Here is a 26537-nt window from a genome sequence, read left to right as displayed (position 1 = left end):
CCAGGGATTTTTGACCCTAATGGCCATCCGTTGGAAAGGTCTTACTTGAACACAAAAATAATGCTTGCTTGCGGTGATTTAGGTATGTACTGCCCCCTATCGCCAGGGAATGTACATACTGTCACTTTAATGCAATTATCTAATCAACCAATCACATGACAGTTGCTTCAATACATTTAGAGGTGTGGTCCTGGTCAAGACCATCTCCTGAACTGCTAACTGAATGTCAGAATGGGAAAGAAAGGTGATGTAAGCAATTTTGAGCGTGGCATGGTTGTTGGTGCCAGACGGGCCGGTCTGAGTATTTCACAATCTGCTCAGTTACTGGGATTTTCACCCACAACCATTTCTAGGGCTTACAGAGAATGGTGTGAAAAGGCAAAAACATCCAGTCTGCGGCAGTCCTGTGGGCCAAAATGCCTTGTTGATGCTAGAGGTCAGAGGAGAATGGGTCGATTGATTCAGGCTGATAGAAGAGCAACTTTGACTGAAATAACCACTCGTTACAACCGAGGAACGCAGCAAAGCATTTGTGAAGCCACACCCTAACCCTTGAGGCGGATGGGCTACAGCAGCAGAAGACCCCACCGGGTACCACTCGTCTCCACTACAAACAGGAAAAGAGGCTACCATTTGCACCAGCTCACCAACATTGGACAGTTGAAGACTGGAAAAATGTTGCCTGGTGTGATGAGTCTCGATTTCTGTTTAGACATTCAAATGGTAGAGTCAGAATTTGGCGTAAACAGAATGAGAACATGGATCCATCATGCCTTGTTACCACTGTGCAGTGTTAAATGTGTTGTTGTGTGTGCTGTGATCCTGCAGTAAACCTCTCCTTTCACTGTGGCCTTTCTTCTCTGTCACACACTCCTCACTAGCCTGGCAAGCCAGACTAAATAAATGTATTATTTAAACTTTGCAAAGCAAGAATTTGGTCTAGTTCACTAGGCTAACTCCTCACAGCAGGAGGCTGAAACTTCTTGGCCATGTAGTCCCTTTGTTTTGCTTCGAGCTCCTCACTTGTATTTTGGTCCTTCTGACCTGCGACCTGATGACCGCATTGTCCAACGATTACTAAATAAATGTCAAAATCTGATATATTTCAGGTTTGTTCTTCTCTTCGGAGTAACTTGTTTTATGGAATAAAATGTGGAATTGTAAAACAAACTTCATGAAAAAGAGCAATTTGTTAGAAAGAAATAAAAGTTCTGAAAAAAGATGAAATTAAAATAAATTATTTTTAACAACTATCTTTTATTTACTCTGATCTGAGTCTATAATTAGAGCTATCTTATGCATAATTCTGTAGATTTGCAATGAAAAAAGTCTAAACTAGTACAATTAAAGTCCTAAAGTTAAACAAAAACACACACCCTGATTTAAGCTTGGTTTCAGCTTGTTTTAGTCTTTTCACTGCCTCACTGATGCACCATTTGAAAGAAACAAGACAGTGCTTGGTGCCGCTGCAGCCTGATCGGCTGGTTGGTCTCTTTTCACCCAGTCATCGCTGATAGAGGATGACGGTTTTAGTTTGTTTAGTAATTGTGATGTTTTAATGAAAGCCATTGGAACATCAGCTGGTGAATCTGGCTAAAAGTACATCCTCTAAATGTCAGATCTTGTAAAAAATCAAACCAAAGTCTACGTTGACTTCTTGGAGCTTCGCAGAGAGCAGCAGAAGAGGACTTGCTGTTTGGACACGTTGGATAAACTGCTGCAACTTGGCCTCTTAAAACAAACCCCAGCGCTCCTCGTGTTGCACATGGCCTCCAGGACATTTCTGCTCTGCGGTTATTTCCCATTTTTATGTGTAATTACAGCTTTTATCCTGAGGTGCGTCAGAACGGGCTCTGCAGCCTCCTGCGGATGATTAGACCAGCAGACTGTGAGCAGTGAAACATCAAATGAGCAGCTGTGGGCGTTTTCTACCTGCTGCAGGTTTTGAGAGCGCCACAGCAGAGGTGTGAGCTCCTGCTGAGGGGTGACGGGATGTTTTGGCGTTACTCTATCTGATAGGAACCTATCTTATAGCTGGATGTTCAGGTCCATTACTGGGAGGGTTTTGTTTTTCCAGCTGTTGGGCTGGTTATGATGGCGGCTGTTCCCACCTGCTCAGTGTTGATCCATATGCACAGGTTTGAGGTAGAACAGTGGAGTGCCCCAGATTTGTCTTCGTCCTGTTTGCTTAGTTTAGGATCCTCAGGGCTTTGTCTGTATGCGGACTGGTGAGGTTGTAAAGTAGGTCCGAAAATCTAAGATCCCAACCAAGAAAAAGGTGGAATTCTCCTGGTGTCATCTTCACGGAGAAGAGTTGGACTAACGGACCAGTGCTGCACCGTACGCCAGGGCTATTCAGTTTTGGACCTGGAGGGTCGGCATCCAGCACATTTGTTTTTAACCCTGCTTCAACGCACCTGATCTCAATCAGCAGGTGATTAACAAGCTTCTGCAGAGCCCGACGAGCTGCTGCACAGGTGACTCAACCACTGAATCTAGAGTGTTGGACCAGAGAAACCACTAAAAGCTACTGGATACCGGCCCTCGGGGCCCAGAATTGAAGAGCCCTGCCATACGCAATGAGATAGCCTCAGTCGGTCATGGCAAGGCAACAGTTGAGTTTAAAAGCAACGATCTGGATTTGCTGGTCCATCTGTGTCCCATCCTTCACCTATGTCCGTGAGATGTGGACAAAAATAATGAAACCCTGGGCAAAAGTGGCTGAAATGAGGATCCTCCATAGTGTGGCTGGGTTACCTTTAGAGTTTGGAGTAGAGTCGTCGCTCCTCCTCATCCAAAGGTGTAAGATAATTGACTCAGGCAGCAGATTAGGATGTGTCCTGATTGTCTTTCCCAACACTGGTAGGAGATCGTAGAGCTGATCCAGAACCAGCTGGAGGGATTACATACCCTCTCTGGCCTGTGAAGGCCTACAGGAGGAGCTGGAGACCATCTCTGAAAAAAGGGATGTCTGAGTTTCCCTCCTGGAAAAGTGAAAGGAAGTGAGTGGAAGGGTCACACAGGGGACACAACTTTGAAGGTTTTTAAATGAAAAGTCCAACTCATATAAAACCAGAGTGAAGATGGTCAGATGTTTCAGAAGCAGCAGAATTATTAAAATCATAAATACGGTTATTCTGTGATGCTCTTTTGTACATTTGTTCTATGTGTAACTTCACGTTCCATTACTGTGTTCCTTTTCTTACACGGCACAGTAAAAAAAATGTTGCTTACCTTGAGACGGACACTTTAGCGACTCTAGCCATCATCAGAGCTCGTCGGTGTTGGTGGCGTCCCTTTCACCACAAAACCATACCTGGCAGTCAGACACCCAAAGGACAAGAAATCAGCAGATAAAAAAACGTGAACCATCCCATGCAAACTCCGCAATAAAACATAGAAGAAAGCGGAAGCCAACTCAACACTCGAACAATATAACGTCAAAGGGAGTGTGAGAGGGAAACAAGTCGGAGACGCACAAGAGCAGCAAAACAAGAAGCAGAAAGTACAATAAGGAAATCGGCCAAAACAGACCACTGCACAAGAGAAAACCATATAATGGACTGGGACAGCTCACGGATCATAAGCACAGAACAACAAAAATACAAAAGATGGATCAAAGAAGTGATAGAATTAAGGAAACGTGGACACAAAACTAGGAACAGAGACGATGGAGTATTCACGTTGGATCACGCGTGGGACAGTGTCTTCAGCAAGGAGGATGTGGGCAGTAGAGGGCTACACCGTCCTCTGCTGCCTGCGGATAAACAGCAGCGAGCTCTGATGATGGCTAGAGTCGCTAGCCGAAGCATGTCAGTTTTCAAGGTAAGCAACTATTTTTGTACTGTACTGCGTAAAAAAAAGACAACAAAGTAATGGATTACAGTTGTTCTGGTTTCATAATGAAGAGGGCCTCAGATTTGTTCTTACTAAAACCTGGACACTAAGACAAGAGCCCTGTGGGACACCGTGTGGTAAGAAGTGATAGAGAGACAAAAAGCAAGTAATATATATGTTTTATTTATCATCTGACTCAAGAAACTATTGATTGGACACTTCTACTGATTCAAGCAGCAAGTTATGTTTTATTTTTCTTCACCTATCAAGATTTTTACTGTACACAAACGTCCGTTTGGTCCCACACAACAGCAGCAATAACGATCAAATCTGCAGGATTCTCTGAAACCTGTTTCTAACAGTGTTTGTAGCTTTTTAACTGTGAGCATCATGAGCATTTCTCTCTCTGGAGTTCAGCTTCTTAGCCGTAGGAACGCTAAACCTCAGATTTATGTCGCCTGAAGCTCCATCTTCCTTCTTCTGTCGATTTCTTTATGGAAAAGCTTTCCGATGATCTGATCTTCTTTCTTAACCACAGTTACTCTCTAAACAATGAGCTAACTGTCGAATCTCATCGCCTTTTGTTGCTTTTGTTCATACCAAAACCTCTCTTTGACTTGCTGCAGGGGGAGAAGAGGAGGAGGAGGAGGAGGAGGAGGAAGGGCGTTACAGTGTTGATTTCTGCTGAGCTCCTGTCAAAGATGCCTCAGGGTGAACTTTTTGTCTTGTGCTTATTTGGCTTTCAGGAATTTGAGAAATCTGATCAGAGAAAAGTAAAATGTGTGAGATGATCCAGATCTGTGTCCACAGAAAGCTGTTGTCTCTAATTTTACAAGCGGGAAAAGTGCAGAAGAGTGCAGGACTGCTTCTATCTGAGGAACGAATCAGCCTTTTGTCTGTATAAAACTGCAGCAGCCTGCTACAAAACAATCATTTGCCCCCTTTTTTGATTAGACGTCTAAGAAAGCAAAAAAAGCAAAAAGAAAAGCGTTTGAAAGATAAAAATCACCTTTTTTGTGATAAAAACCAGTGACTCAATAGGTCGAATCTCTGCTGCCCACTGCTGGTTAATTTGAGCGCTGCAGCTACCTGAATGTACATGAGCAAGCTTTCGTGAATAGAAAAAATAAAACAACAATTTTTTTCTAACCTTTTAATTTAAAAAATAAATAAATAAATAAATCACAAAAGTTGCGAGGTAAGCCCTAAAAGTCCCACCAGGACCTGGAGCTGGGTTCTGGTGTAAGAACAAACAACGCTCTCAACATTAGGGTGTAAATAGATATTTCACGTTCTGATTATAAATTCAAAATACACACCTATATAAGGATGAAATACCTAAATAAAGTTTACACAGATCATAACAAGCAGGCTAGTGCACCCCAAAAAGAGCCATCACTTGGTGCTCTTATTTTGACGAGCCACAGCTCAGTCTTCCTGTGTTATTTCTCTAAATTAATAACTAGTAGTTTTAAATATTGACCAAAATAGTCTTAACTCGTTTTTTTTCATAACCAAGCAGCCTTATCGTGTAAGGAGAATCTTTATTAACAAGCTCTTGTAAATCTGTTTCCCAGACTTCTTTTTCTTCATTTGTTCTCACATTCTCTGCCGTCCTGTCATCTGTTTTTATTTGTAAATGTAAAGATTTTATAGTCCTGCTGCTCTTTCTCAGGTCTAAATGCTTCGCGGACCCTTGTTTAACGGGGGTATCGTGTTTCAGGGCACAGTTCACACGCTCAGAGGGTCCTTGTGTCCACCAGAGAACACTGGTGAAGAAACACATCTGTTCTTGTGTTAAATGGGAGCTGCTGTTGGCCAGAAGACACCAACGTCCTCATTTTTCTGGCTGGAACATGTGTCTTAGGGGACAGAAGTCTTTGTGGTTGAGTTTGCTGCTAAAGATCTCTGAAGTGTTTGATTTTATTTCATTCATGAATTGAAACCTCCGGCTTGATCCGCGTTACTCAGCGGGTGTCGGGTTTCCTGCTCGTGGCCTTGTGCGGGTCATCGGGATGATAAAGTGTTGCAGAGGGAGTATTAACTTGTGTGTTCATGATACTTGAACGAATTTTCCTAAAAATTTGCCGAATCCTTTTTAATCATCAGGGAAATGGTGCAGTTTTATGTCACATATACGAAAAAAAAGTTGAGAAGAGAGGAAACAGTTGAGACAGGAAATTAAAGTCATTTATTTTGGTAATTGCTTTAATAATGAGTCTGTTCACGCTCAGTTGGTGTTTGATTGTATCTGTAGGCTCACTTAGTTAGAAATGAGATAGAAATTCATATAGTGTGGGAAAAACACTGGTGTGGGTTTCTGCTTTTGAAACAGACGTCCTCAGATGTTTGTCTTTCAACGTTGGTAGATTTTTACCTCCAAATGAAAAGTAGATCTCTTCAAATGTACATGAAATGTTGTAAAAGCTTCAATGTTCTCTCTATGTGCTGCGAGTACTACGATTTATATCTGTGACTGAACATTTTCTGTTTCAGGTGTTAACTAAAAGAAACAGAATATTACACTTCTTGTTAAAAATTATGCAGAACTGTTACAGGTCAAGCCGATAGCACAATAATAATGTTAGCATAGCATTAAAACTCAATTTAGAACACAGTTTAGCGAAAAGATTCAATCATTTTATATAAAAGCTGTTCAGAAATGCTCACATTTCTCTGTCAGTTCTCCCCAAGGAAGCTGTGGCTACATCGTAGCTCATTCCCACCAGCGTACGAATGAGTGGATGACTGATTGTGTTGTGAAGTGCCTTGGGTAGTTGTAGAACCCTGAGAAGACGCTTTACAAATTTACCACATGCGCGCGGCAGCCTCTCTGCGCACTCGGTTTCTGATTCTGCTCGCTCGGCTACTGGCAGTTTTGGCACTCTGGAGGCGTGGCCTGTGGCTGATCTTTTCTGTCCTCTGATCGGTAAGTGTTTTTCCGCTCCTTACCCTCTACCTCATTGGCCCATTGGCTTCCTCTCGGAGCACAATGGGGGTAGCGGAAGAACAAATCTGATCCAATCTTTAGTAAGTACTGTCATTGCTCAGCTGGTAGAGCCGATGACTTTCACTACGAAGATCCGGGTTTCGAATCCAGGCAAGGACAACAGATAACACATAAGGTTATTTTTTTTATTCCAATGATATCTTTTGCAGTTATGACCGCTCTACTGTCATTTTAATTTTTAACAACAGGTTACTTCTGTGAGGTAGCTTGAACAATCAAGTAATAAATAACACAAATTCTTCACTTTTGGACTTTATTGCAAATATAAAAAGTCTAATATAAAAACAGATAGCACTTCAACTTAAAATACCTGTCAGGGGCCTATTTTTCCTCGGCCCCCAAAATGCTTAGATACGCCCCTGGGAATGGGACGGAGTTTTGAAGATGATCCAAATGCAAGATCCAAGATGATACAGGTACAAACGTGTAGTGGGATAAATCCACCTACATTTTATTTATTTGAGAACTTTGTTTCGTTTTCTTGGTTTTTATTTTCCTGTCCTGTCCGTCTCTGATCTTCCTGCATCTCCCAGTCCTAACTCCTGCCTGCTTCCTTCTTTTTCACCTCACAAGTAACTTTTTAACTAGCAAATCAAATCGATCTATTGACCGCAAAAAAAGTGGAATGTGCGCTGCGCTGCCCGGCTGCGCCAGTGACGAGCGCTGCAGCGCGAGCGCGTCCACACGTCATGCTCAAATACAGACGGAACTTACCAGAGAAAATGAACGGACACGAATGACTGTGTGTTAATTATATATTTTTTGGTGACGCCACTTAAAAACTTAGAAAATGTTACTGTGGCTGTGTGCAGAACGCAGCTCATGAATAATCAGCGGTCTGCCAGCCGCTCTCTGCATCTCTGCCCAAAAGAACTACGCTGAGTTCATATAAATAATATAATTTAGTAGAAACTGGATCTCTTTTGTGCTCCTTCTGGGTGTGTAAGTTAAGGGCATCAGGAGAGCCTGACAACCTTTAAGGAGAACCAAGTTGCTCTCCTGTAATTTGAACCCAGTATCCGAGTCCGGATCGGGAAGTAAAGCCCAGTCCCGATCGAGTCTGAAACCATGTGATCGGGGCCGATTTCCGGTCATGTGATCGGATCGGGACATCCGTATTTTACACCGTATCAACGTGACCATCATTTAAATAAACAGTATTGCAAACATTGTTTCCTGTGGAGCAGAAAGCATGCAACCTCGTCATGACTCCTCAAACTCTGATGGTCTTTCAGTCAATTCCTTTGGGAGAACTCAATGCTGATGCTAGTTTTCTGTAGTTTCTGGAACTGCTCGGGGTCCTGCGCAATGACGTCATCATGCTATAGCAGTACCACGCAAAATATACTGTAGCTCTTTGTCAATTCTGTTCTTTCACATAGGTTTTGGAAAGAGTGTAGCAGTTTTGTTATTCAATTCATGTTTCTTACTGCTTAAATGTTTGTGAACATTTTAACGTAACTTCCGTCCAGCCAATCATCTAGTTTGATGTCACAGACCAACAGCGTAGGACCCCGAGCCGGCCAAAAGGCAACATCAAGTCTAATATGGTGTTCCCCAAAGATGACTAGACCCTTGCCCTATGTACTTTAGACCCAATTTTTATGGTTACGAAGCTGCCAATATTTTTCAACAACTGGGTCTGATTTTATTCATTTTCAACACCGTTTCAATGGATACTTCCAGAGATTAAAGGTAAAATCTACTGATTGTCCCTTTAACAAAAATACACCAAAAAGTAATAATAGTAGTGAATCAAATATGTTTTGCATTTACAGACAATTTAACTCATTCACTGCCGGCCGTTTCCTGATCAGAAAAGCCTCTCTGCCAGCATTTTTTGAGTGTTTTTACTGTTTTCTTAAGAGTCACAGAATGTTGCGCGCTAGGGTGATGTCGACGCCAAAACTCCCAAAACAAAGTGGAGACTCACTTCTCACATCAGGAAGAATCCGCGCCTTTCGAGCGTTGTCCATTCTTTCATAATCCGTTGTCGAATTGTGATTGGCAGAAGCTTTTCCAGTTCGCGCCTCACTTTTTTTACAGCAGCAGCCCAAAACGATCTCCTAGCACATTGGTTTTCTGCTTCCTGATCACGTGACGTGTGACGTACGCGGATGAAGATCGGCTTTAGAGCTGGGATGTTTGTTCTCACGGTGCGGGGGCTCGTTCCGATGCCCACGCAGTAAAAAAATGCAAATGGCAGCGAGTGGTTGCATAGCCGTTGTATTTAAAATTTTGTCGTTGATGGCAGTAAATCAGTCAAACAATGTAGCATAACCCGGTGTTGGCATTTTAAATGAATGAGTCAAAGCTTTGATGAGTGTGGACCAAGAAGATTGTGTCATCTGCAAACATTCGTAGTGTGAGGATGTTTGAAACTAGATTAATCATTGATTATAAAATAAGAAATAAAGGAGGTCCAAGAATACAACCCTGAAAAACTCCACAGTGCACTTTAGCTTTGGTCCAATTACAACCTTTGATGCAAACAAGTTGCAGTCTCTTTAATGAGTAACTGTTTAACGCCGTGTTGTGAAATCTGCCTTTGCTGCTGAACCCCGATGACCCGCTGTCTGAATATTTGATGAATTGAACTTGCTGATCTGTTTAACAGTGATAGATATCTCATGTAACATTTAGCACATCTGCTGATAGCATCGACGCTGTATGAATGAACCCGTGTGTGGTGCACAGCGGGCGTGGGAGGTCTGAGAGCTGGAATGTGAACAGCTGGATGTCCCAGCCTGGCAGAGGAGATGGGTTGGTACATGATGACATCCACATGGAGGAGGAGGAGGAGGAGGCAGGAGGATTCTGCCTTCCTTTATCGCCCAACTGTGAGAACCTGAATGTGGAACATTTTTGGAGGATTTTCAGCATGAGATACCCACCTCCTCCTCCTCAGCTGCTGTCTCTCGTTCATCCCTTACACCGCCACCGCTGCTGCTTCGCTCCAGCTGTGCTGTTTAACAGATTTCCCCCCAAAAGTTTATTTTTTGGCTCTTTTTTTAACAATTGTTAGTTTTTAGAGGGAAAGTTGAAGAAAACTAAAGGTGTAAATAAAGGCCACATTCTTTCTGTTTCTCTTTGGGGAAATGAAAGCGTTTCTGGCCTGCTGCAGGTCATTTATTTAGTTTCAACACATGCTCGCTTTTCTTCACATCATCTAAGTTGCTGCTGTTAGTTTCCAGACTTTTCCTGCTTTTTGTCTTTTGCTTTTTCCCTTTACACAAGAACCCACATCTATGTATTTATACTACTATACTCTGTAATACTTGTTATTCATGGCGTTATAGTGAATAAATTGAATTTTATTTGTATTACTTGTAAAGTTACTAGTTAGAAGTCCCAAATCAAAGGAGATCTTCAGCTTTTAGGGTCTATCCAAGTCAGCATGAGCAACATGAGTGTGTCTAACTCCGTCAGTTCTGCAGATATGGAGCTAAAGCTTGGTGGTTGTATAGCTGAGAGACATGTACAACTCCTGGTCTGGACACTGACAGATAGAGGTACAGTTTCATGAAGTCATTCATTTTTGCACAAAAGTTCAGTTTTGTCAAATTTGTACAAAAACGAGACAAATGTTGTGAAAGTCCAGGTTGTTTCAGCTGGAGGTGGGCACGTCGGTGTGGGAACAACAGCGTTTTTTTTTTGTTCACTCTGCAGATGAGGTCTTAGGGGAGCCACTTGTCAGGCCCTACAGAGGAGGAGTTTCAGTTTGTTGGGGCAACTCTGAGTAATAGTTTCCATGGTCATAACTGAACTCTGCCTCCTCTGGCTGCCCCCACCCCTCTCGTCGCTCAGAGGGGGCTGTGTGGCTGTGCCTTCAGTCAGTGGATGCTTGAACAGTTTGGATATCGTCGCAGGAAGGAGTCAGCAGCATGCTGGAGATCCAGATGTGGTCTCTTCTCCTGGTTCTCTGTGCTGGGAGTTCGCAGGCCTGGTTCTTCAATTTGAATCCAGATCCTACAACAGAAGTGCCAGCAGCGACAACCCAAGAAGATGCTACAACGGTCGTAGACGAGACGGCAGGAGAAGCGAAGGATGGAGACAACTTGTCCAATCTGGGAGAGGAGATCCTCAGTGTGGCCACGGGGATCCGCAAGTTTGTGGAGGACTGGAGCGCTACTACGACCGCCTGGACTACTAGTGAAGGCCCGACTCCGAAAGTGGAGGGCGCTCACCCAAACATGACGGATCAATCAGGCAGGTTAAGAGGGGAGAGGCTGGGGGAGGGGGAGGGGTCCCGTCTGGTTTCTAGAATTAACAGGACTTCAGTATCACCTTGTCTCCCCGTCCCATCCCATTGGTCCATTTGCAAATGGCCAAACTCCTTCTCGCTGCCTAATTTCTTCAACCACACATCTGTGGAGGAGGTGGGGGCTGTCCTACAGGAGTGGGCGTGGCTTGTGAGGGCAGGGTGCCACCACAGCACAGAGTGGTTCCTCTGCCTCCTGCTGGTGCCCAGGTGTGCTCCACCTGCCGCGCCCTTTGACCTGCCCTGTCGCAGCTTCTGCTCTGTGCTGCAAGACAGCTGCTGGGCATCTCTGGAAAACGGGCGCCTCCCGGTGGAGTGTCACCACCTGCCTGAACGGGAGCAGGAGCCTGAGCGCCCGGCGTGTGCGTCCGTTAGTAACAGGAAAGGTAACCCTGCTGGATTGGAATGTATCGGGTGTGAAGGATACATTTGGAATCCAGTCACGTCTTGTCTTCCTTTATCCGTCCGTCTGTTTGTTTTATTGTTCTCCTTGTTTTGGATGTTTGTTTGTAATATGTTTTTAAAATCTAAAAATCCTTTTGCCTACATTACCCACAATGCAACTGCAGCCTGTCAACCCTCTGGAGGAAGGCGTTGCAGATTAGCAACGTTAAACCCTACCTACCTGGTTACTCCACATACGTATTTCATGAGCATGTTTTAACTCAGAAGTACCTCTGAAGGACTTAGTTGTTCGTCTTTTATCAGAACTTATTTTGAGCCTGAGAGGGTTAAAACCCAACTGCTTTACTTGGCTATTTCCTGAGATGTCTCAGCTTTTCTCCTTTGAGGTGACAGACGATTCTGGCTCTGTCAGCAGCAACCAGAAACCAGTCAGTTCCCTCGAGAAAAAAAATCGAAGTAATTTCTACAATAATAGCATAAAAATATAGTTAAAATATATATTGTGGCTTCTTTGCCATTGGCATTAGGACAGAGAGAGATAGACCTGAGGGGTCAAGGCTCCGGTTCGTAACACAAGCTGCAGAGCTCTTGGTGCACTGGTCCATCTTCTTCTATTCAACCCTCATCTTTGGTGTTGAGATCCAGATTGTGACCAAAGGAAGACCTGTGGATAGTTTTTTTTTTGATTATGCAAATGACTAACTAGCATGCAAACCATAATGAATGCATGAATTTTCTGTGAGCGGACCTGAACAGTTCCTGTTGGGCTCTCATTGGTAGAGAGGACTATTCAGTGATGTCTCTGCAGCAGAAACATCGTATTTGTGTGATGACAGCAGTTCTGCATGGTCTTAGAAGGTTGTCTGTGTTACAACCTTGGTCACAGCTTCTTTCTTCTCGTTTACAATCTTAGTAAATTTAGCAGCGTGGGTTACCAGGGTTACTCTCTGAATGTCTAAGCATGAAACCAGCGTTCCTGACAGGAATCCATCAGGTTTCAGTAGCTGGTTTTTCCGTTTGTTATGGAAAGGTTTAGTTCCCTTAAACGAGAAGTGTTTTGCCACCTCACGAAGTCATTTATGTTCAGATCAGCAAAGAAAACCTGAAAGTGATTTTTTTCAAAAGGTTTCATTTGTTGAGGAATTGCGTGAGAAAGACGCTGACCCCTAAGTTTAATAACTGGTTGCAACAAATTGAGTGGTTTCAGTGGCGGGCGGTGCGTTCCACCCAGCTGGGCCTTCAGTGATTTCCTATTCAGTCCAATCTAAATTAACACACCTTAAAATACCATCAATAGGACATCACAGCTGGAGAAACCTCTCTCTCTCTCTCTCTCTCTCTCTCTCTCTCTCTCTCTCTCTCTCTCACACACACACACACACACACACACACACACACACACACACACACACACACACACACACACACACACACACAAGTGGCTGGGCAAGACGTCATTTCTGGAGCCTTTAAAATCAAACTCGCATTCCCAATTGAGAGTAGGAAGCTAAGACCACGGATACCGTCAAATCTCAGAAATGAAAGACGGGTTTAAGAGATGAGACAATAAAATAAATAAGTAAAGCAAACACATTATTTGCATTTGTTTTGGAGAAAATTGCACCGCGAAACAATTGAACATGTTGGCGCAGCTTTACACACCACGTTATACACAATATAAATTGCATAGAAACAGAACACATAGAATTATTTCATTTAGCCATTTTATTTCGTTACCATTTATTATTAACAAAATGAAATGACAAAACATTAAAAAATACTAATAAAATGTTTCTACTCACCAACATAAATGTCCAGCATGGATCTCCTCCTCTCCTGCTCATTTGAAAATAAAATCCATCCTTCTTTCTTTCCTCAGGAAAACCTCAATGGCTCTGTACAGTTTATCTGTGTGCTTCAGGTCCATGAGTAGATCCTTTTCTATGGACATGGAGGCTAATGCTGAAAGACGTGTCTGCCCGGTCGTGTTTCTGGCGTACGTTTTAACGCGCTTTAATGCTACCAAATCCATCTGATGCCAGCAACAGACATTCCCAGCAGAATAACCTGCAGCGGTTCTCTGAAGCTGTTAGCCATGGGTACCGTTCATAGTTGCTTGCCTGAAAATGACGAACAAATCCTTTCTCCTGCTGGGACAAGCCAGCTAGCATTGGAGTCAGACGACCTGTTCTCACAAGATCCATTTTTTCTTGAAAGGTCCGTCTGGAAAATGGTGTGGCAAGTAAATCTGCCACCAAGTCCGTCCCTTCTCCTCTTTCAGCCATCATGTGTTCAAAAACACACCGATAGCTGCCTATAGATACAAATCTCTGTGTTTAGTTTTGATATTTTGCTTCATGCCGCTAGAAAAGTTCTAACTACTGCTTATCCAATCACAGGATGCGTTCATGTCAACTTTTGCGTGAGGCCAGCTAGCTGGCCCGGGTCAAGCTGACTCGTGAGCTGATTGGCTGTCGCAACTGGATTGTCTCTGTTCACTTACAGCGGACAGCGGGCTTCTCGATTGATTCTGAAGGCCTAGAGCAGACTTAATCTGCCTGAAAACACAAGCTAGCTTAAATCTGATTGGATAACACCCAGCCTTGGTATTTCAACACTGGAAGCAGCACAGCCAAGTGGGTATAATAGGATATAAAGAAAATAGACCAGTGAACATTTTTTATTTAAAAATAATTACCAAAGAAAAAAAATACATTTACGTTTTTGAGTACGTTTAGGCCAGCAGAGAAGGCTTTGCTGGCCCTGACTGCCCACCACTGAGTGGTTTGTTTTAACAAGTCTCTCATCACTGTGGATCCTTTTTGTGCTACCCTTTTATCCAGAATAGTTTGAATTCAGACACATTGGAGGGTTTCCCAGAAAGAACAGCCTTTTTAGGGTCAAAGGTCAGACATTTTCCTTCAGGATGTTCTGCTAGAGAGCAGAACTCATGGCTCCATCAGTTACAGCAGTCCCAGAATACCACACTGCCACCACCATGTCTGACTGTTGGTGTGATGTTTTAGTGTTAGTTTGACTCTAGATGGAGCGGGACGCACACCTTCCAGAAGATTCCGCCTTTGTCTTGTCTGGAAACTGACCTCTGTCCTTAGTTTGAATCAAGATAGGCCTGATTTAGATGTTGTTGGTGAGATGCAAACATGGCTAATTGTATCTTGTCTGTGTCAGCTGTGGTCACATTGGTCTCCACCATCCTGCTCATTAATCTCTGCTCTGGTTTTAACCTCAACATGCTTTGCAGGTTCTGATCTGCTGCTGTAAAGTTCTGTTTGGAATCAGCATCCAGGACGACTGAGTCAGTCGGGACATCTGCCGTGGGAAGCGTGGGCTGTGTGTGACATTTATGATCACTGCAGTGGGTGGGAAAACGGTCCACTCTAAGGAAAGACTGCGTTGATTGTTCTGTCAGTTTGGGAGAGAGGGTAACAATGTCATGGCCAGTCAAAAGCCAGCCTTGTGGCTGGGATGACAAAGGGGCTGCTCAAGGTCTCTGCCAGGGGTCAGAGGGCACCGCCAGTTGCCTACCCTCTGAAACCAGTCACTCTGGATGGGTGGTAATTAGGCAGACAGTTAGAAGAAGAGCAGAGAATAGAAAGTGGGATGCTGTCTGAGAAACTTTTATGTGAGATGGGAATTACCCGCTCTGACTGAAGTCATTTGGGTTCATTACACACTATTTAAATGTCTAATATTAACCAGACTTATCTTTTTCTGGTACTTTTTGAGACATTATGCCCTTTCTTTGCTCCTCATTTCCAGAGATTCGTAGCATTCCAAAGATACAACCACTCCCTCTTTTAATCCGTGTTTAGAGCGCCTTTCCTGGCAGCTTTCCTGGATCTTAACAATTGTTGGTGGCAAATTATAAATGTCCTCCACAAGGGAGTTTCCAAAATGTCCCATAACATTCTTGAGGGGTCCTTCATTTGGTTGTTTTTGGCACACGGTGTAATAAAGATTTGTTTTTACCTTTTTTGCTAACAGGTTTCAGCTAACTCTGTAGCCTTCCTCAGAGAACCGCTGATGTTTGTGGCGTCACTTCTGTCTCCGTTTATTGTCCGACATCGTCCCCTGCTACCCGCAGATAAACAGAGAGGGAAGTGACGCCACCAACATCAGCGCTGCTCGGAGGAAGGCTACAGAGTTAGCTGAAACCTGTAGGCAACAAAGGTAAAAACAAGTCTTTGTTGCAACGTGTGCCAAAAAGAACCAAATAATGGACTTTGATAAGCAACACAGAACGAACGTATCAAAGATATTCTTGAGGGTTTCTTCAACGAGTCACACGACCTCGGTCTTGTGTTGCAGGAAATGCGTTGAAGCACAAGACTAAACACAAAAAATCCAGCACAGCAATGTCAAATCTGTGTCTTGATTTGAGCGAGAAACCTAAAATATTTGACAATTTAAACTATTGATAAGTTTCATCAGAACAGAAAGGAAGTGAGCTAGCATTAGCCTCTCTTTAAGCTAACTCATTACCTAAAGAAAAGCGAGTATTCAGGGTTGTGCAATATGACAGCAGTGTCTTATCCTAAGTAGGGTATTTATTTATGGTGTTTTGTAAGTTTGGATATTTTTTATGTGGTAGGGTTAGCTAATGGCAGTTTTGCATGTGGGCCAGCACGGACCGGGCTGGGTGGCATCGGTCCGGCTCACCCACAGGTAGGGTTTGCTCACCCACACTTCTTAGGAACGGGGAAATCTCCGAGCACGTGGGCGGGGCAAAGGACATGCGGAAAAGTCCGTGCTGTCTCCCTTAAATAAAGGCGACCGTGAGCATCCCATTCCAGGACTTGAGTAATCCCATCCCTGGCTAGCTTCATACCCCCTATTCCTGTCACACATTTTCTAGCATTAGCATTAGCATTAGTGGTTCTGATCATTTATGAATTTCGGTTCGGTGTCCGTTTCCAATTTTGTGCAAGAAAACTGGTATCTGACATCAACCTGACCTGATATCAGTCAGCTTTATTAGCATTCACACATTTTAACATCTGACTAGAGGTCAGGGTTGCTGCCCCTGCTTGTTCTCGGATGCCCTAAATCTCGGATTTAGGGAGTGAGGAATTACAGCTGAGGGCGAGATTAGGGAAACCTTTTGTTGGCAGCGTGAGCGGGAGGGTTTGGTTTCAGGTTATTTCAGGATAAAGGATGTGATTCAGTGCAGTGTGTCATTATGTGGTCAGATTAAGCCTAGAAGGGCTTTCATAGCTGACTTAAATTAAGGCCTGGCTCAAGCATTTTAAGATAATTGCTTAAAGATTTAGCACAAAGAAAGCCAGAATTGCTAAGATTGCACACTGAGTTTTGTGTTTTGTGTATTTTAATAGTCTTTTGAGCTGTTGTTGCCAGCAAGGACACTTCAGATCAAGATGAAGTGGATTTTATTGAAGGAAACAGTTCGTTCTTGACATTTGTAAGTTTTTGGGGCGTTTTAAAGCCTTAAACCGCTTTCAAATTAGTTCATGTTTTACCTCTTGGAACAAAAGAGGCAGTCTTTAACCTCTGAAGGAGTCCGTTATAGAGCCATAATTACATTTAAGCATGTTTTAACCAGTGCTTTGTGTCGGCTCTGTCTTCTGGGGCTGTGTGCTTTTTCCTTCTCCAGAGTCCATCCTGGTTCACTTTCCCATGGAAATCTGACTCGCATTTCCTCCCTCGCCTCCGCTTGCCCATCTGCCCATGCAAGCTCATCCGTCCTCACTGGCAGCATCTTTTTCTCCACACAGGGAAAAAAGTGTTGAAATTGTGAAAATTATATATCAGTAATCATTTGAAACTCAAATACATGAAGATGGTTGTTTTTGGATGCTGTCGTCAAACTCTATTGGGGCTGGATTTACTCAACGGAAGAATTATTAGTTTTATCTCAATCAAGAAATCATTTTTCAGACAACGATCAAAAAAGGAATTCACGATTGTCAACATTGTTTTCTTTTATTGTTTCTTTTCTAAGTGGGCGGAGCTTAATTAAAAAAATCTAAGTTTGAATGCACCAGTTAGGTTAGGGCAGATACTCTGATTCCCAACCAAGCATTTTTTATGGTTGTGTTTTAAAATTTTTATTTCTTTAATATTATCCTGGAAAAAAATAAAGATGCAGTTAAATTAAAGAAACAACAGCATAATAAGAAAACACAAAAATGAAACACCACATGGTTTAAATATTGTGTTCTACAAAAAGATACAGGTGTTTTTATTTAAAGTTTTTTTTCCAAAGTATTTCTGTTATCCGATGGCACCATCTAGTGGCTGAAAAGCATATCACACTCCTTCCGTGTTTTTAAGATGGTGACTCCACGTTTCTGTTTTTTAATGTGCTTCTGTAGCCGACAAACAGCTAAAACACGTATTCTCATGTCATATTGTGTAATCATATATGTATATTTTAGAGACTTACTTGTCCGTGAAAAGTTCATCAACTCTGCATCAGCCAAGGTATTCCTTAAATGTGAAGCGTCTAAGTGGTAGTCTAACGCTATTGGTTAGTTCTGGTCGGTGCTCTGTTTCCTATTGCATGGAGCTCTGTATTGCTTACATTTCATCACAGTACATGATAAGATAATCACGTTTACTGATTTCTGACGAATCATGCATAATTTCTGAAAGGGGAAAACTCCATAAAGATACTTTATTGGGCTTTGTTAAGAAAATATCGATTCATTGAAATATCACCATTTTTTGTGTTTTAATACTGAATCAGTATTAATAGGCAGTGTTGCAGTTTATTTAGAGAATTTATTTTACATGCAAGCACTTATTGTATTTCATTTTTTATTTGTTTATGTTTGACGGAATGAGATCGTTCAATAACACTGGATGTGTCTTAGAAGTGTCTGTGCTGAGTTTTCCAACACAATTTGGTCTTTAAAATTGCAGATATCGTCTGATTTTGTGTCACAATATATATTGTATCGTGTCTCCTGTATTGTGATGTGTATCGTATCACCAAATTCTTCCCAACACACCCCTGTTCTCTTCTTGGGAAACCAAATTTAATTTTTTTAATTTTACAAATCACATAAACAAGATACATTTTGGAACTATTTTTTGGCACAACATCCAACACCATTAGTTTTTAGTGCCTTCTAATTATTGACATGTTACAGAGAAATAATTAATTTCTCTGTTAAGACATACTTGATGTCGTTTTGGTCTAATTTTAGCCAAATACAGATTTAGAAGGGAAGTATCAGAACTACTGAAGCATCTTAGCATCTTTAAGATGCGGAACATTTGTTTAATCAATACATTTGCAGTGGTCTCTAGTAATTGAGGAGGAAAACACACCAGCACATCATTTTCATCAACTAGAAGTGAGCCACATCACAGCTGAGCGTCAGACGGGAGGATTTGGAGTCTTATTTCCTGATATTTGGATAAATCTCAACTCGGATTGGATAACAGCAGCACAGCTTTTCCAGTGACTTGCATAATGGATCTGTTGTCTACACTAATAACACAAGCCTGGAGGACCTTGTGCCATGTGGTGGAGTTGCTAATGCTAACTGTTAGCTTCTACTAGCTGAGTCGTTCTGTGCTGTTTCTTGGACGCTAAACCAACAACAATCTTCCCCGTCATGAGTCAAGATGGGTTAATCAGTAGATTGTTAAGTGACAGTGTGACGTAGATCTGCCAGGATTTTCAAATCGTTTCACCATCAAAGAGCTTTATTTCCTACCTGTAACTGCGTAGCAAAAACCTTTTGTGAAGCGCCTCGTGATTTTTATCTTGAGAGGTGCTATAGAAAAGATATTTTCTTCTTCTTCTTCTTCTTCTTCTTCTTCTTCTTCTACAATGTTTTAAAACAGATTGAAAGGTGAACCTAAAAAATAGTGATTGTATGGAAACTACACGCAACTTTGGAAAAAATTTAGAACTTTGTGTGGTGAGAGCTTCTGGCGTTGCTTTAGAAACATTTTCAGAATTATTTGTTGTTGTACGAAGAAGGTATGGTATTTAAAAATAAACATCCACGTTTGGAGCTTATGCATTGGTTCTCTGCCTTCTGGTGGGATATGAAAGACAATGAATGACAGCACTGAGAGTCACATTAGATAAAAAAAAATCTGCCTTTCATTGAATAGCTTTTTTATTTGTAGTTAAAGATTTAGTTTATGAAGACTTTCATTTTTTTACGATTCTCTTAATTTGACCATTTGAGCTATCCGTCCCTTTGAATCCCATTATAAACCCAGAAACATAAACTGTAATTTACTAAAATTGTGAAATACTTCAAAAAACAAAATAATGTTGTTAAAAGCTTCCTGTCCTGTGACCTGCAGTGTTTAAATAGTGCTGGTGGCGGTTCTCAGTCATCCAGGTCATGGTAATCCAAAGGTGTTGGAATAAAGCTAATTGGACATCTTTGGTTTCTTGAAGACATTTCTCTGTTTAAATTGTGTTTCTGTTAGAGTGGTGAGCTCTAGGAGGATTTGAAGGTTTCTTCATACATTTTATGGGATGTTTTGGGTGACTCAATACACCATCATAGGTATGGTCTTTATTAGCATTAGTTTATATGTCATGTGGATGTGCAGTCTTCCATTCTGTGGACAAGAGTTAATCGTTTGTTCCTCCATTGCATTGTTCTCTATGAGTTTTACAGGAGAAACGTAATATAAAACATCTCTTATTTTTTTTATTTCTGCACAGATTAAGCTTCAGCTTTGGTTTCCAAGGAGAAAAAAAAACATTTCAGAGTTTGTAACTGAGACTGCAGCTCAGATAAAGACTTTAAAATGATGTATTATTGTTGTTTTATGGTCTCGTAACCACGTTGTTCCTGGTTTGTTGGCTGACTTAGTTCTTGTTGAGGGGAGGTTAGCTTATTCCCAGAGGGTTTTGTTAGTGGGAGAGTTGTGGTCAGAGCCGACAACTTCCAGATGTGAGACGTAATTAAATTAGAGCTGCACTTGGTTTGAAAAATAATCTCATTCCTGTCTTCAATTAAAAGTTCCCAGTTGGAAGTAGGGAAGTAAACTTTGTCCTGCACACATGATTTGTGCAGCAGCTGCAGCAACTGTGAGATGAACTAACAGCAGGTGTTCTGAATGGAAAGAAGACACCCCCACGCTGTCATGTCTGATTTTGGATGTATTCCCACAGGGTCCGGGAGTTAACGGACACAACACCCTGCTATCATCACAGTCTGGGCATGAAAATGACCTTCTGGGTGGTTTGGTTGCTGCACAACCTACATTTTAGTATTTATTCTGTTTTAAAGCACTGGTTTTGACCTAAAGTTACAAACGAACAATCAGGAATTACACATATTAAGAAACCCACTCATGAACCTCTGATGAAACTAAAAGCTTACTCTAAGCCAAAACATGTCCCCTGTGATGATGGCTCATGAGAATTGCTGGCCTCTGACACTATTTTTGTCCGTGGGAGCTGGAATATCAGCGCTTTTTAAAATTTAGCTTTGGCCCATTTTCAGACACTTAAAACATAAAGGAAAATTGCTCATGTAATTTTTGACCTCTAAAAGTTCACAGATGGTTTAAATGAACCCTAAGCGTTACTTAGGTTTGTTTCCTCAGAAAAGTGTCTTCTTTATTTTTTCACTTAAATGTTTCAGATGAACAAACAAATGTAAAAATCAGACAAAGATACAAACGCAACGTGCAGTTTTTAAACAAAAATGATGTTAAATAAATGAACAAAGCTATCAAACTAACCTGGCCCTCTGCAAAAACGCAATTGCTCCCTTGAATTAAAGCTACACTGAACAAAAATATAAACTCAACACTTTTGTTTTTGCTCCCATTTTTCATGATCTAAACTCAACTCGTCTCCAAAGGCATTTCTGAGAATTTGGGAGTACATTAAACCGGCCTCACAACTGCAGACCACGTATGACCACACCAGCCCAGGACCTTTACATCCAGCATGTTCACCTCCAGGATCACCTGAGACCAGCCACCCGGACAGCTGCAGCAACAATCGGTTCGCATAACCAGAGAATTTCTGCACAAACTGCCAGAAACCGTCTCAAGGAAGCTCATCTGCATGCTCATCATCCTCTTTGGGATCTGGACCTGCCGTAACCGACTCAATTGGACAAACAGTCACGTTCGATGTTGTTTGGCAGGTTGGAGAGGTTTTCTGTTCACTGATGAGTCCCGGTTTTCAATTTTTAGGTCAGATAGCAGACTGCGTGTGTGGTGGTGTGTGGGTGAGTGGTTTGCTGATGTCAATGTTGTGGAACAAGTGGCCCATGGTGGTGGTGGCATACTGGTATGGGCAGGTGTATGTTGTGGACAACAAACACAGTTGCATTTTATTGATGACATTTTGAATGCACAGAGATTCCGTGACGAGATCCTGAGGCCAATTGTTGTGCCGTTCATCCACGACCATCCCCTCATGCTGCAGCATGATAATGCACAGCCCCATATTGCAAGGATCTGGACACAATTCCTGGAAGCTGAAAACATCCCAGTTCTTGCATGGCCGGCATAGACATGTCACCCATTGAGCATGTTTGGGATGCTTTGGATCGGCGTATATGACAGCGTGTTCCACTTCCTGCCAATATTCAGCAACTTCACACAGCTGTTGAAGAGGAGTGGACCAACATTCCACAGGCCACAATCAACAACCTGATCAACTTTATGTGACAGAGATGTGTTGCCCTGCGTGAGGCAAATGGTGGCCACACCAGATACTTACTGGTTTTCTAACCCCTCCCCTCCCCACAAAGCAAAAATATGCACATGTCAGGGTGTCCTTTTATTGTGGGCAGTCTAAAGCACACCTGTACATTATTCGTGCTGTCTAATCAGCCCTTTGATATACCACACCTGTGAGGTGGGATGGATTATCTTGGTAAAGGAAAAGTGCTCACCAACACACATGTAGACAGATTTCAGAACAATATTTGAGTCATGGCTCTTTTGTGCATGTAGACTAATTTTCAGATGTTTGAGTTCAGCTCATGAAAAATGGGAGCAAAACCAAAAGTGTTGCATTTATATTTTTGCTCAGTGTACAGTCTGCAGTTTTTTTTATCCAATGGCATCATCTGAGGCTGACAAATGTATCGCACTTTAAGTTGTTGTTCCCAACACTTCCATATTTACGGACAGAAACAATGCTTCTCATTCATGAACGTGCTCCTCTAGCTGGGCTACAGAGCTAAAACACTTAATTTTACAATTTTTTTCCTGAAATATATATATTTTATAGATTTACTTGTTCATGAGAAATGTTACCAACTCTTCAGCACATGCCGGACAAGCTCTGTGATTGAACGCTATTTGCTAATTCTGAATGGCGGTCAGTTCAAATTGCATGGGGCTCTTTACAGGATGGGGGATGGACTTAGCAAAACACCCAACGTACAGGGTGTCTATCACTGTTGGGGATTTCTAAAGAAATCATACATAATTCCTTAAAGGGGGAAACTCCGATTTGTAACTTTAAATGCCAAATAACATTATTTGGAAAGCTGTGTTCAGTTCCACCAGCCACACCTAGGCCTGTCAAATTAAGAAATCCCTTCAGTAGAATCTGTCAGACGGCTAAAGGATCTTAAAAATATACACATTATACCTCTTTCTAAAGAATTCAAAGACTAAAGAAGCCAGAACAACATTTAAAGTCACTCAGATCTCATTTGGTTAAGTTAAGGATCAACAAATACCCAAGTTTACCAACATTTACTAAAAAAGATGTTGAAGATCCCAAAGACTTAATGATAAAAGTATAGTGTTCTGTGAGACATGTGTCCCATTCCATCTGGAGTCAAACTAACATAAGAACTAAATCATTGCAGCAGTCAGACATGATGGTGGTAGTGTGATGATCTGGGGCTGCTCTTCTGCTTCAGGACCACTTGCTGTAACTGATGGAACCATGAGTTCTGTTCAGAATAACATTCTGAAGGAGAATGTCTGACCTTTGTAACATGTAAAACATGTAGTCTGGCCACAAGCAAATGAAAATTCTTGTCGTGGGGCAGAATCTACGGGCGTCTTTTAAAGTCTCACTACACAATTGGACAGCACTAAGTCCAGTCATAGCTACAAACAACAAACTCAAACACTACGTGAATCAGTCAGTGGGGCAGCCCACCATACACTGTTGAGAAGAAGATGCAAGCACATCTTTTTTTCAAAATACCTTTATCTGGTCTGTTGCAGTTGAATTTACTCTATTCTGGATAGAAGAGTAGGATTAATTCCTCCACATGTTGAGAGAGACTCTTCACCAACAAGATAATAGGTTTAGGGGTCAAACACGTTTTCACACAACACCAGGTTGGGTTGGATAGGTTTGTTCCTTTAAGAAACACAAGCATCATTTGAAAACTACAGTTTGATCTGATCTTAGAGCACTTGTCAGGACAAACGACCAAACATCAGCTACATTCGGTCTTCAGAGGGGGACCAGGCAGGGATGCCCACTCTCCCCTCACTGATATCTTTATTGAACCACTAGTAGCAGCAATTAGACAAACAACAGGTATTAAAGGCATAAAGTGTAATAACATAGAACATAAGATCAGTATTTATGCAGATGATGTTTTAGTTTTTCTCCAGAATTCTCAATCCCAAGCAATTGAACTGATAAACTCATTTTCAAGAGTTTCAGATTACTCAATAAACTGGTTAAAATCCACAGTTCTACCAATTAATTTCTCTTTTGTCAATTTACTTAATACACAATTGGAGTCAGGGAATATCACATACCTGGGAATTAATGCCTCTCCCAAGCTGGCAGATCTAACCAAACTAAAATACATCCCACTTTTAAAGAAAGTGGAAGATGATCTTGCAAGATGGAAATCCTTACCAATATCACTAATGTGGAGGGATGCTACAATTAAAATTATGGTCTTACCCAGAATAAATTACTTATTCCCAATTATCCGAAAGAATCCACCAGCTGACTGGTTTAGATCTCTGGACTCCTCAATCACTAAATTCCTTTCGCCGGATACACCTCCACGAATTAGCTTAAAAACGCGTCAGAAGGCCAAACATAGAGGAGGACTTCATCTACCTAACTTTTATTATTATTTCTTAGCCAACAGGCTGCAATATATACCAAGATGGGTGTTAATATCAGCACCTCTCTGACAGCATGGTGGGAGTATCTAAAAATGACAGTCTTCACTAATACCATGCAGACGCACACCTATCTGGAATAATCCTGATATTTTGCAAAATAACAAAATGATGAACCTTCCGGACTGGAAAAGTAAAGGAATCCTATACCTGGAACACATATGAAGGATTGAAGGATTGAACTTCATCCCATTTAACAGAATAGACTCCCAATTTGGAATAGATAAGAATAGCTTTTTAGAATATCACCAAATTAAATCTGTATTCAAACAAAAATTCTAATTCAATAAAGTAGAATTACAAACACCACCAAGGGTATTAGACTTCTATAATCTCAAACACCCCAAACTACTGTCTAAAGTTTATGAGACACTGTCCAAAATAGATGATAGAATAGCAATCTGTCACATTGTGAGTCAGGAGGAGGTTAGGACCCAAGATGCAGAAAACCCCAGAACGACAAAGGCAGGTAGAAAAAACGTAAAATCCTTTATTTAGGAATAAATGTCCAAATAAATCCAATGAGGGCAGGAATCCAAAAAACCAATGTCCAAAAATCCTGGAGAAGAAAGCTCACTTAAAGAGCACAAACCTAGACACCTAGTGGAAGCCAAATACCTAGAGACCTAGAGGGGGGGAACGAGACAACGCTGGCACAACAACAATGGACCGACAACAGATTGAGATGCAGACAGGGTTATATACACAGGGGCTGGGTGATTAAGGGATTTGGACACAGGTGAGACTAATAACAGAGAGGAGGAGCAGAATGGAGAAAGGGAGGAAACCAGACCTAACTGGGGAAGGAAGCACAAAAGAACCAAAGGAAGATACTGACTAAATAACCCAAACATGACGGAAACCTAATGATAAGTGGGGTGACTAAGGGAAATGTGAGGGAAACCTAGAGAGAACCTGGAGGAGGCTGAGGACCACAGGGACACAGAAACCTAAGGGGAACACCTAAGGAGAAAACCCGGAGTGGGCTGGGGAACAAAAGGAGGCACATAAGGGGAGCCTAGAGAGGGATGGAGAACACAAGGGGACACATGACACAAGGGAACACATGAGGGGGATGCAACATGACACAATCCCTATTGAAAAATGGGAGGTGGATCTATCAGTTAGCTTTGACCAGAACTTCTGGTCCCAAACTTGTTTAAAAACTTTTTAAATGATCAGACACCCCAATTTACTATTAATTCAGTACAAAATTCTACACAGAGTACACTATACAGATCATCGGATGTTCAAGATGGGGTTTGTGTTGTCTGGCGCCTGCACACACTGCACAAACAACATTCCTGACAATTACATCCACGCACTGTGGTCCTGTCCACATGTCCAGGAATTTTGGGGTAGAGTATGTGAAGACCTGTCAAAGTGTCTGAAAAGTCATATCCCAACTTTCCCCTCTCTGTTTTTTCTGGGAAACCTGGATGATGTCCCGATTGAAACATCTTTGGTTCCCGTGGTTCTGCCATATGCATCGCTAAGAAAACTATCCTCATGAATTGGAAAAACAGAGATACTCTGCATTAACCAGTATAGAAATCTTTTGTTAGATCATATTACACTTGATACAGCCTCTGCTTCCACTTCTTTGATTGGTTCCATCACATAGTGATGATGGGGGGTTATTGATATCGTCCTGCGGGATGATGTGGGTGATGGGGCGGAGGGTCTGAGTTTGGAGTATCTAGACGTTCCCTGGAGGTGGGTTCACTGGGGGTGTCTGGGGCTGGGGGGCTGCTGCCTCACTCTGGAGGTGCTTGGGTGCCTTGGGGATTGGGTCCTGACTTCCTTCCTTTCTTCTGATTTCCTGACATTTTTGGTTCTTTTTAAAACACAGGAAAGGTTTCTCTTTACCTTGCTGACAGTTTTGTTTTCCGACTGCAAAACATCCTCAGAGCTGACGCTGAT

General features: G+C 42.0%; 1 protein-coding gene across 4 annotated transcripts in view; it reads left to right on the top strand.

Moving 5' to 3' along the window:
* The window catches only part of LOC107377193 (collagen alpha-1(XVIII) chain), a 73473-nt gene that overhangs the window by 11135 nt on the left and 35801 nt on the right, over nucleotides 1-26537 (top strand). For 3 of the 4 annotated variants that reach the window (XM_070547269.1, XM_070547268.1, XM_070547266.1), the window contains exon 1: nucleotides 10568-11056. The exons of the other annotated variant lie outside the window; for it this stretch is intronic. In XM_070547269.1, the coding sequence (XP_070403370.1) occupies nucleotides 10732-11056 (325 nt within the window). In that variant the 5' untranslated portion in view covers nucleotides 10568-10731. Of the gene's footprint in view, nucleotides 1-10567; nucleotides 11057-26537 lie in introns of those variants that run through there. 4 annotated transcript variants of the gene reach the window in all.

This window comes from Nothobranchius furzeri, chromosome 2, assembly GCF_043380555.1.
Source record: "Nothobranchius furzeri strain GRZ-AD chromosome 2, NfurGRZ-RIMD1, whole genome shotgun sequence".
NCBI classification, from domain to species: domain Eukaryota; kingdom Metazoa; phylum Chordata; class Actinopteri; order Cyprinodontiformes; family Nothobranchiidae; genus Nothobranchius; species Nothobranchius furzeri.
The sequence above is the reverse complement of the archived record's forward strand: the minus strand, read 5'-3'. Positions and strand labels throughout refer to the sequence as shown.